At 44.0% G+C, this 12,427-nt stretch overlaps 1 protein-coding gene across 1 annotated transcript in view; it reads left to right on the top strand.

Moving 5' to 3' along the window:
• epha5 (EPH receptor A5) overlaps positions 1-1,980 on the top strand; it is a 57,903-nt gene extending 55,923 nt beyond the window's left edge. The window contains exons 18-19 of the mRNA XM_008278056.1: positions 1,137-1,301; positions 1,869-1,980. Coding sequence (XP_008276278.1) covers positions 1,137-1,301; positions 1,869-1,980 — 277 coding nt within the window. The remainder of the gene's footprint in view (positions 1-1,136; positions 1,302-1,868) is intronic.
• Positions 1,981-12,427: the final 10,447 nt, after the last annotated feature.

Here is a 12,427-nt window from a genome sequence, read left to right as displayed (position 1 = left end):
TTTGAACGTTCAGACAGTGTGACACCTAAGATCGACTAATTATGGAAAATAACCAGAACAGCAGACGTTTAATAAAGCTGGCTGCATCACATCAGTCAGGAACTCTGACAGGATGACAGGCTTTATAAGAAATGACAATCTAATTAATGTGTCGGTCCGGTTTTCACATTAAGACGGCGTGATGCTGTTACACCGGCTCCCAGTGAAACTCTACCAGATGTAGCATCGATTTTAGTTTCTCGAGAACTTACGTCGCCGTTTAATAAACCAGTCACACGTGTGCTTGTTCTCAGCGACAACTTCAGAATGCTGTGTATTAATTTACCCATTCATTCTTAAGTGAATTAAACCCAGCTCTCCACGCTAATAGGCTCATCATCATTTAGATGGAACGTAAACAGAGTCTTCATTGACGTCTCGCGTAGCTGCAGAATTAAAACCAGCATGGATTTAATCTCTGGCTGCTGTGTGAGAGCAAAAAAAAGGGGGGGGGACTTCGGGAAGTTGGTTCGTTTTGTTTGGTTTTAGGCTTTTTTTTTTTTTTTTTTTTTTTTTTGTTTTGTTGCTTTTGGTTTTTTGTTGCTATGAATGTTTCTCCAACAGCTTATTAGCTCATTTTCTTTGGAGACAATGAGATAAGATGTCAGATGTTTTGTTGACTCCTCTCTTTTCTACTGAGACACGCAGTAACAGGACAACAGCTAATAAATCAGCAGCGTATCTAACAGCCCTGCAACGACATGTGACAGTCGTCTAGATTAAAGGGAAGCCGGCGAGGACGCTGCTTTCTCCACGCCACGCTCCTGTTCTAGCTGCAGTGTGGAGAACGCTGTTAACTAGCATGAACATTTCTGTTTGATAGCGGGGAGAGCTCTATTTGTTAGCACGGGGAGTGAGCTGAATGACAAAGAGTTTGGAGAGGACAGCGCTTTCAGCTTTGTGTGATGGTGCATAACTCGCAGGATGAAGCCTCGCCGCTGACTGTCAGGACTGCTGAGTTCAGCTGTGGGCTTGAAAATGTATCTGTGGACCCAGCTCCTAAATATTTATGATAATCTACTTTACCTGCATGCCGACAGTCAGCGTTGGGGTTTTTAAAAGAATACACGTATAATCCGTCTTCTACTGCATCTCAGGGTTTCCAACCTGTTAGTGGAGCACGCCAGCGTAGAAGGGGACAGCGGCGCCCGCAGCCAGACCGTGGGCGAGTGGCTCGACTCCATCAAGATGGGCCGCTACACCGAACTCTTCATGGAGGGAGGTTACTCCTCACTGGAAACAGTGGCTCAGATGACGTCAGAGTAAGGCCACGTATGCACATGCAAACACACACGTAGCCCTGCAGATAGGTGCAGCTTCACTCCACACCGCTTTGACATATGTGCGTCTTAGATTTCCGCTGCCACTGCAGTCCACTAATACAGTATTTTAGTCAAAGAAGCAATTAGGTGTTGTGAAGGTCAAGGGAAAATGAGAATGCAGGATCCATTACAAGAGTGCGAGCCTGTGGAAGCGCTCCGTGAAGCTACGCAAGTTTGAGCTTCTATAAAGACAGATATAGCAACAGAAAATTGGTATGACATTTATGCATAACTCTGGGACCATCCGGAAACTCCCATAGCCGTATTGTAACAGCTTTTTAATTGCTTTAGTCAGGCTATATGCGAGAGCCGAGCCTTCTGACGAGAACACATACTGCAGGAAAGCTGTGCCGTTAACGTCGACGCTAAACCGAGAAGCCGGTTAACAAAGTAAACAAGAAAAACAATTACATTTTGTTTCTTTAATCACTTGCATTACACATTTTCCTTGTTTGTTGGCAGAATGCCTTAAAAATCGCGGCCTGTTGTCTGTTCACTGTTTTTCAGGGATTTGCGAAGAGTAGGAGTGAACTTGGCTGGACATCAGAAAAAAATTATCACTAGTATTCAGGAGATGAGAGTCCATATGAACAACACTAACTCTACCGTAAACATCTGATGCATATGTACAGGCACACACACACACACACACACACACACGCATCCACACACACACACACACACACACGATATATGGACCTAGTATGTAATCAAAAGACTCGGTTGGACCTAGAGCGGCTTAGCACTTTCTGCGGACAAGGAAACCCGGTGTTCTGTGGATCTGAGCTGGAGGATCCGCGGTCCGGCGGCTCTTGTGTGGAGTCTGTTGTGGTGTCATTGGGATGTTTGACATTGCAGCACTGAAACCAAACTGAACTGGACTGAGTGGTGCCACGTGGACGGATGGCGACGGTGAGCTACAAACTGAACTTTACGTGATGCTTTTCATTCTAATTATTCCAGTTGTGTGAGGTTTTTTTCTTTTTTTTTTCGGGGGGGTTCTTACATTCTTTGCACTGTTTGGATTCTACCGGATCAAAAACATGAACGTAGACCACCGATGTGGCCCTGAGAGGCCACCACCACTTTTTGACTGTATCACAAATACGGGAGTTTCATACGACAGGCTCGAGCTGAACTTTTTCAACCTGCCTCAGGTGAGCTGAGCCCAGCGGATCTGAACAGGCTGGTTACATTGAATACAACACCATTCTCAGGCAGGGTAAACACATTACGGACCAAGAGCAAAACCTTCATTACTGTCAGGCTTCCCCATGTCTGTGTGCGTCGGGTGTTTTGCTTCCCCGTGTTCATGCCACAAAGCTGCAGCTACAGTCCAGCTCATGGAGGGTCCAGATTCATGTCCGTATGCTTAATGATGTTCTGAAGCAATGTAAGACAATAATACATAACGAATCCTTCTTTGTTTAAAGATGCTGAATTTTAGGATTGGGTCTCACTGAGCCGCAAAAACAACCACAAAAAAAAAGTGTGTGAAGAAAGCGGGCTTTAGGCATTAGGAGGCTCCTAAAGCTGCTCCTCTGGCTGAATGTATAGCACTGCTAGAATGTGAAACCTGAACCATTCTGGTCCTTAAAACCAGCCTCTGAATGAAGCCACAGATTGTATAAGACATCCAGCTGGCTTTCTATCATCTCTGCTCTGAAGAATCTGTAAGAATCTCCGCTCAGATCTTTATGGTTTCCTGCAAAACTCACCGAGCCGTCAGCTCCAGAACTATGCAGATTCTAATTGAAGCTTGCTTTACAAACTGGACACTTCACGCATGTGTTAGCGCCTCATTGGCTCCGGTACCAGAGAAGCTTTGTGCAGGTTACAGCGACAGCGTCACACATCCAGACCACTCGCTTCACGTCATGGTCCAGTAGATCCATTTACAGAGATTCCACTGGAACCTCGGACACTCGTACACATCTCAACCACATTCTGATGAACGCTCGTGTGTGTGTTCTGCTCTCGAATTAAACAGTCGAGCGTTTTCCAATGAAAATGTCACCTCACGCTCAGCGGCGCCTCCAGTGGGATTCAGCTGGAACAATCAGTCCAACGGAGATTCCATTTAGTCAAAGTTCAGTCAAGCCTGATGGAACATTTGCTCATTTAATAATGGAACTGCCACTCAGACTCTCATGGAACGGATCACCCGGATTCTAACGGGACTGTTTACTGGTATTCTTATGGAACCTTCACTCAGTTTCTAACGGAACCCCTACAAGGATTCCGACGCAGCCTTCAGTCGAGAGTGCACTCGGACCGTCATCGAGCCTTCACTTAGAACCAACAACCTTCAGGTACCCGCAGAACGAACCCTCAGCTCTCTGTTCGGTCTCACCGCAGCGTATCTCTCACACGCATGTCTGCCACACCACGAGAAACCTCAACCTACCAGGACTGCTGAAAACAAGGAGGCAATATACAACTTGATAATCATTTATTTATTTATACTTGTTTAAAAAAAAAAAAATAGCAAAAACGATGTGGACGGTTTGTGTTTTATCATAATACTCTTTCTGGGACTACTGAGCAGCTCTGCCTACATGTCTTTCATGTATATAATGTATTATATATTTAAAGCAGGGAGCATTGTTCTTCTGTCTGCCATCATGTGGACAAATTGGTATTGATCAAGCATCTCAGAGTAGTACACATTAGTAAATAGTGACAAATATTCTAAATCTGCATTTTTCTGCTACTGAGACCTGGACCACTGTCAGGTGGGGGCAACCAGCACATCTGTCCCCATGTAAGGGTCCTACCAGGGGTATGCAGGAAGAGCAAATACTCATCTTATGTTGTTGGTGATTGTGTTTCATTTCGAGTTTTGGTGCAAGACCTAGAAATATTTTTCGTGGCCCTAAATGAGACGGCGAGGAGCCGCCTCTGGAAGTATGTGAGAAGTATGCAGAGGGACTGATATGTGGACTTCTGGTGTGTTTCAAAGGTTTAAAATGATGTCAATGATCAAGCCCTTGCTTTACTTCTCTTTGGTATGTTATACGTTGCTACTCAGTGCTTTATTGCTGAAACTTGACCCGTTGCACCGCCGCTGTGTTTCACCGAAGCACAAGTCCTCACACTATATCTATCCTCTCTGCAGATGACGTGCTGGTATTTTTCTTGGTCTGGTTCTGCTGGTGCCGGGCCGCCAAGGTGGAAATGAGATTGTAAAGATAGTGATTTTTTTAAGAGGTGACGTCACCTGACTGTATGAAAAGAGTAGAAAAGCACACAAGAAGAATGTAAAGTTTTAAAGACGTATTTCACTATTTTACAGAACATGTTCGGCTCTTAGACACTCAGACCCGCTCGCAGTTCACACCTGGAAGGTGGGAGGAGCTTCACTTGTGGTGTTTAAGGTTTTCCACCTGCTGGCAGCCGCTCTTGACTGGTTTCATTTAAAAATAAAAAATAAAAAAGTAGCTGGGAAGTGATGACAGTGGATGTTGGGTATGAGTTTCTAACAGTGGAAATGTTCTACCAGAGTGAAAGTTTGGTTGTGAGATAAATGTCTGCACAGCCGCTGTAGTCTACCGTCAGCACGCCGGAGTTGTTCATGAATTTACTATATCGTAGTATTAATTATGGGGAAAGTAGCCATTTAGCAACTTTAGCTCTGTGGTTCTGTACGTTTTTCAAACCACAGGGTGTTTTCTTTTTATTAAAGCGGTTGTTGTTTTTGTCTTCAAAAATGCAGCCGACTTTTTGGCAGTAAATCGTATATATATATATATAGCTTATATATGTAGACTGTTGTGGCTGTGCAGATGTTTACTTCAGCAGGGGGATGCATCTGTAACATGGTGCACAATATAAGGCATGTACAGCGGACGTGGTCGCGCCGGGTGCTGTAACTTTACCACCCAGCAACTTTCCAATTGAAGTCTCCTCAGTCACATGAACACGACGAACATTTGACCAAGTCTCACAGTGTTTCTGATCCTTATTGGCTTTTTACAACCACCCCTTTTCCAGCTTAATTTTTCAGACCAGTGTCTGGGGCATGAACAATTGGTGACGAGTACACCCTTATAAGTGCCTCTCATGTTTTGAGCACCGTTATTTCCACCCCTGCCAAAATGCCCCAACTGTGCCCCCAACTTTCTATATGATTATATTTCCTTCTTGCCAACGATGTCTACAGGCAATAAGAAGAATGTCGGACAATGTGTATGTTGGAACTAGTTTAATTTGCACTTTATGAGAAATCTGTTGCCCTTTTGTTTGACTAAAACGTCTACAGGTGACTGACTTTTTAGTGTCAAAGTTTTTCTTAATTATTTACTATATAATTACTATAATTACTGTGTTCCCTGATGCTGATTATATCACTCCATATTCTCAATGCTTCCCATGATGTTAAATTTGACGATTAAGCACAAAGCATTGGTGATATTTTTGAAGCGAATCAGAGTTCTATGAGCATCGTTGATGTAGAGCACCATTTCTCTCGTGTATGGCACAAAGACACACGTTCAGAACGTATGCACAACGTTTGACAGGCATCTTTTAGGACGGCGAGTGAATGATATGAGTTTTTTTTTGTTTTTGTTTTTACAAGAGGTCAATAGCACTAGCCCTTGATGTCAACAAACTTCAGCCAGACAGAGTTTTTTGTGGCATTTTAGCATAACCACTGTTAAAACAGGTTTTGATCTGTTGGCATCGCAAAACTACAGCAAGTATACGGTTTAGCTGATAGGTGTTGCTGTGCAAAAGTAATCTCCATTAACTCAAGTGATTTATTCTCTGCACTTTTTGCAACGACATGACGTTATCCTGACGAGTCTCGTTTAGCCGCTGAAGGCGCCGTCAGCTGGAACTCCATCAGCGTTCGTGCATGAGCCCAATTTGTAGTGTCAGATTAAGTTGCATAGCACATTTGGTGTAACATCTGAATCAACAACTGTGTTGTTTGAAATGGAGTTTCAGAAGCGTTGATCTAATCTATACACATCAGTATACATGGAAGTTTCCGTAAGAGGTTCTTGTATTCATGCACACGAGGGTTGGTTGGAATTGGTTCCATAATGAAAGCACTGCAAAAACCATCTGATACCAGGTTCCACTGAATTCTAGCAAATGTACAAAAGCAATACCTGATGTTATTAGCAAAAATCGTATTTGCATACTCGGATGTATGGGAATATAACAACAATAAAAGGTTGCACTAACATTTGAACGGATTGAAGACGTGAACATTTGGGGAATACAGGTTCAGTAAATAAAGAAGTGGGTGGGGTTGTATCAGGGGCAGGAGTGTTGGTAGTAAAAGTCCTACCAGTCTCCATTCACTACTATTACTGCTGTTTCTGACCAGCTGTTTCAGCACTACGAGTTCTTAGATGGAATTAAAAAAGTCTTTCAGTTAATCAGCTCAGACAACTGTGCAAACAACGTCCTAGACAAATGTACGACTCATCTCTGGTTGCAGGCATCTTCATCATAGCAGCAGCTAATGAAGCATGTAGGTGTTGTAGAGTTTTGTGCCATATGACAAATGACATTGTGGGAAAACCGGTTCTGTCAAAGCTCCTGTGGGTTGAGACGCAGTGAAGAGTTGTTCCACTCTCTACCCAATGGCCCCGCCCACTTCACACCTGTACAGTTAACTTCTCAGGAAGTGGAAAATAGGTACCTTCATTGGGTTTTCACACATCTGGTCCGACGGGAAACATAAAAAATAAAAAAGTGCAGCTTTTCACTCAAAGTGTTAACTTACCAAACAGGTATGCGACTATTCGGACTTCCCCAGGTCGAAGACGATAAACGACATTATCAGTACGTCACACATAAGGTTTTGAACAACTGAATAACTGTTTTGTGATTCATTGAAAGCACAGTAAAAATACTTAGCTATTGATGTGCTATTGGTTTGTCTTTGAGACTGTCATGTATTCTGTTTGTGTTGATGTTTTTGTAGTGTGTTTTCAAATTCTATATTTTTGCAATAAAACTTGGAAAACGAATCGACTCTTGGCGTCGCTCTCATTGTCTCAGAACCAGACTGACTTTGCATGACAGCACGTTCTCAGATGGAGGTTGTAATCCGTTATTATTTATGTAGGAAGCATGGCACTGAGACGCAGACAGACCGAACAGTAAAAATCTGCTTTTTTTATATTCTATCTATTGAAGATTTACTTTCCACCATACAGCCATCGTTAACTGATGGTGTAGCTCTAGAAGTGGTGATGTTGGACTGTCAGTCTACCAACTGGATGGATTTACATTAGGATTCGTACGTCTTACCGACTTTAGAGAAGCATGACTTTTCATTTTTGCACCACCAGAAGGTGAAAATGTTAATTTAGTTCTTTAATGCTTTCATTTAAAACTGCACAAACACCAACATTCACACCAGCTGCAGCACTACTTTGCTTGCAAACATACAAAACTAGCACAGGAAGCATTATCTGCCAAACATTAGCATGTTAGCATGTTAGCATGTTACGTTCAGCGTTTAAAGGTCCCATATGGTGAAAATCCATCGTGTTTTGTGGCTGTTGTAAACTTTGAGGTGCAAAACAAAGGCTGTGAAGATATGAAGACATTTACTTCTGTCATCCCAAAGCCCTCCTGACAACAAGTTAGCATCCCAGCTAATTAGTTGTGGCTAATTAGACAGAGTGTTCTTCCTGAAGGGGGCGTGGCCAGCAGCAGCTCGTTGGTTTTCAGAGCAACAGGGTCTGATGGGGATAAAGCAGTGCACAGGGGGATACTAGAACTACTGCATGCTACCAGGGCCCCAACAGATCCTGGACCCAAGTCTAGAATACGCTCGTGTTGTTGTGTGAACCTGAGGTAGATCTCATCTGGTGAACCTCCCTGTAAGGCTTCACGCACTAATTAAAGCTAAAAAAAAATCTAATTAAAGAGTTTTAACAGAGCAGACGTTGCAGATTGTGCAGGTTTCTCCGATGTGTTCATCACACCTCACTCCTGATTATCCTAATAACCGCTATAGACGCGTTGTTTACACGCCGTACAGGCTGATAATCGATGTGTTGGAAGGAGGCGGCCCGCTGAGGCTGGCACTACAGGCTGTGATTTGGTTCATGGAAAAGCTGCAAATCACAAATAAACAGTTACCTTCCTGATTTCAGCGCTGATGGATGGGACGTATTAGTATACCACAATTAAAAAGCAATTAGTAAATAAAGGTTTTATGGGTGCACCTGCGAGCTTTGTGGCTTCTTAATTTTATTGCTGGTTATACTGGCTCGTTAATGGGCAAAATTACAGGCTTGTTGTGAGGCTTTTTTATCAGTTTCTGCCCGTGTTTGTATCTCTTGTTGGTTTTTCTATAATAAGGTGCTTCGGATAGACAGTGTAATTGCTCAAAGATGTTTCCCGGCAATCTAATTAGGCATGGTTTATTGGTTGAGATGCCAACTGTCGGGGTAACAAGGGAGCTGGTTACCAGTTCCTCTCTTTGTCTAGGTGGAGACTGTGCTGTGGGGGGGAGGTGGAGACAGATGGGAGAATGAATACAGAGACAGTTTTTGATCAAGGGAGAAAATCCAGAGCCGCCTAAGTAAAGATAGTAATCCGAAATAACATCTCCCCGTCTTTGTGCTGAGCGACTCGGTAGCACTCGTTGTGGACTGTGCATGGCAGCTGACAACAGAATCGGTGGAACACAGTTCACCGCTGGGTTACTGCCATAATGAGCCGAGAGGTTCTGTAAAATGTATGATGTTTTAAAACCTGATGATGCAAGCCCCGGTAATGATGCGTCTGTCAGATGCGCTGGAATTAGCTGCTGATGTCAGCAGCTCGCCTTATTGTGTGATCGCTGCCTCATACAAAACAGCCAATAGCGTGGAAGCCTTGCCAGCAATTAGCATAACGCCTCATGTACGTCTGGATCTGTGAGAACATCCTTTAAACAAAATCTGTGGAGGAGATGGAATGTAGAGGCACTTCTGAATATTGACTTGGTAATCCCTCTGTGATTTTACAATAAAAAACTAAATTGCTTAACCTCTTTTACATAAAACACGCTAAACTATTTATGATCTTTGTGATAACCTTGAACAAGGCGTGAAGGTGACGCTCTGTTCTTACAGCGCTGCACTAGTTTATATGTAAATATCAGCAATAAATCGTCGTGTGTGTGTTATGTGGAATCAAACCCAGCTGATCTCTGGGGGAATCCACTGCCTGCATGGCTCAAGGTGATTATTACACTCACACACACACACACACACACACACACACACACACCACGTGTATGAAGGTGAAATTAGCCATCACACCATCAGCATGGCTATTACCAAAACCTCTGTATCAGCGGCTCCAAGAACGGAGCTGCAGGGTGTGTGTGTGTGTGTGTGTGTGTGTGTGTGTGTGTGTGTGTGTATTGGGATTGCACTGGGGCCATATTCCCACTGCTGCTGACTGGGATTGTTCCTGGATGGATGGATGGTTTCTAGCTCTCGGCGAGTCCGCCTGCTTCTGTGTGCGTCTGCATGTCTTCACATATCTTCCTGCCGCCCATCTGCCTCTCTTTGTTTTGACCCGCTCAGTCTGCCCGGCGACCACATGGCTGTACGTCCCCGTATCTGCATGATAATTTGGTTTTTACTCTTTTTTTTTTATCCCAGTGTGTTAAAAATAGGAAGTAAAGGCAAACTGTTGTGCTGTCTGTGAGACCGTCACCACGTCAATCTGAAGTCAGGTATCCCAGGGCACAATAAAGTAATTTTCTCCTGAAGAGGTGTCAGTGGTCGAGGCGTCCCGAGGGTCATTTGAAAATCATTGCGGAGATGCCTCTTTAATCATTATGAATGACCTTCAGCAGAACCTTAGCTGTCAGTTTAGGTGCGATTGTGTGGGTGTCTGGATGTCTGGGTGTTTGGCTGTGGGCACGTCTGCGGGTACGTGCAGCCATTTCTCTGCCTTATGCTTGTTGTTTCTGTGTTTGATGCATAGGTGGTGATTATTACATCAGTGCAAGGAGATGGTTTCTAAAATGGCAGCGCTGTTATGAAGCAGACTTTGTTTTTTTCTTCTTTTTTTGTAAATGCTGAAACTCGGAGGTAAATGACAGAGCTAAGCTCTGAGGTGCTTTTTCCAGGAGGAAATCATCGTCAGAATTGAAAGAGCAGCTACCTGCATCTATTAGTCCTCTCATTAGAATAATTTTCATGCCTTTAAAATCTGTACCTGTGAAATGCCGCTTTCTTTTTGCTTTTAAATCACCTGTTAAGGGAATTCGGTCTAAAATTTATATCCACAAACAAGTAAAAATATTCAGATAGCTTGAAAATTGAAACCCCAGCAGCAGTGTTTACACAGGATTCACAGAGAACACTCAGCGAAGCATATTATCTGCTGAAGGAAAACAGTGTCTCTGGAGTCTGAGTCACTTACCACCTGTCAGCATGAGAAAGAAGACGATATTATCATCGATATAAATCAGAATTCTCACTTATTTCCCTGCCGTTCTCCTGGAATTATGCTTTTTCTTACATCCCGTTCCGGCCGTCCTGGCTGTCGAAATGTAATTTTTAGAATCGCTTCTCCAGCAGATGCGAGCCCAAGGTGCATATGGAGAGATAAAGCTGCTCTCCTCCGTGTAGCCGCCACCCTCAGCACCCATTAAACTGTTACTGGAGGTCTGACCCGGACCAAATAAGCTGCTGGTAAATAGCCTTATCCATTCTGCTACTGATCCGAGAAGGCTGCCATGAGAGGGCTGTGTGATGTCAAGTGGCTGGCAAGGACACACACACACACACACACACACACACACACACAGCTCGCCAGCGGTAGCAGCCTGGCAGGTCTTTGTGTAGCGCTGGAGATAATTCAACACACACACACTGGCCTCCCTCTCTCGGCCACAGTATCCGTCTCTTTCGTACAAAGGCAGCCACGGGGACGTGTCTGTCGCTCGCCCAGATGTTTTTCCAAGGTCCTTTATTCAAAGCAGTCAATCATAGGAGCGGGAGCGGCCCTAATGTGACGTCCCCTCGGCCTGCGTGTGCGTTCAGGTTTGCGCCGCCGTGCGTGCAGAAGGTCAGTCAAGGTGAGAGGAAAGTGCCGTTAACCTGAGACACGGCCAGGTGATATATTAATAACAGCTACAGCGGCTCGCACACGACGCAGACAGCAGCTATTCCTCCGCTCTAATGAGGTCTGTCACTCCGACACACTCGGCTTTAAATGGACTCGGCTGGGCTCACACACTTTGCTGCTTCTTTGTTTTTGTCTCCAAAGTTCATTCATGATTCCCTCGAATGCACAAAGTGATGAAATCCAACACAGTGACTGATGATGCAAAGGAAAGTATGCTGTTCATTTGTAAATGAGTTTAATTTGTTGTTAAGAGGTTTATGAAGTCTGTCATTGTCAACAACGTACAGTTTTATTATTTAAAACTGGCTTTTTAAACCCTCAGCTCATTCTTCACCTCATTTATTTGGTTTCATTATAAAGAAAATACACATAGAAAAAAAACTGCATAGAAAACTGTGATCATTTTATTTGAAATACACTGAACAAGATGTGTTTGAATGTTCAGCCAACACATCTCTCCGTCCTTCACCTGCTGAACAAAGCAGCAGCTAAACAAACAGAATTCCCTCTTTGGTTTGAACATTCCAGGAGAGCGAACGAGAGCCGGCGGAGGCATAATGTGAGGCGTGAAATGATCGTGTAAGAGAAGTGGAGGGGAGGAAAAAAAAGATAAAGGCAAACAGGATTTGAAGAGTTTCATGTCAAACCTGGCGTGATGTATGCGGCTACGCTGGAGGTTGTTAGCCCCCTCAACCTTGCTCCATAATGAAGAGGTGCTGCCTGCCCACTGAGCTGTCTCGTCTGATAATTATTTTGACATTACCCGCTGAGAGCTGGAAGGGAATTATCCTCCACAGCGTCTGCTTGCCATACATTCCCCATAATCAGCCTCGCCACGCATGGATACGTCTGTGCATGTAGCGTGCTCGAGTACGGAGCGTGTGTGTCGGGGATCGCGTGTTGTAATGGACACATGTGATAAAGGTGCGTTTAATTTAAGCATCTGACCACATTGTGACATC

The sequence above is a fragment of the Stegastes partitus genome, unplaced genomic scaffold (genome assembly GCF_000690725.1).
Source record: "Stegastes partitus isolate 25-593 unplaced genomic scaffold, Stegastes_partitus-1.0.2 Scaffold114, whole genome shotgun sequence".
Classification (NCBI taxonomy): Eukaryota; Metazoa; Chordata; class Actinopteri; family Pomacentridae; genus Stegastes; species Stegastes partitus.
This window is presented reverse-complemented; position numbering and strand designations above follow the sequence as displayed.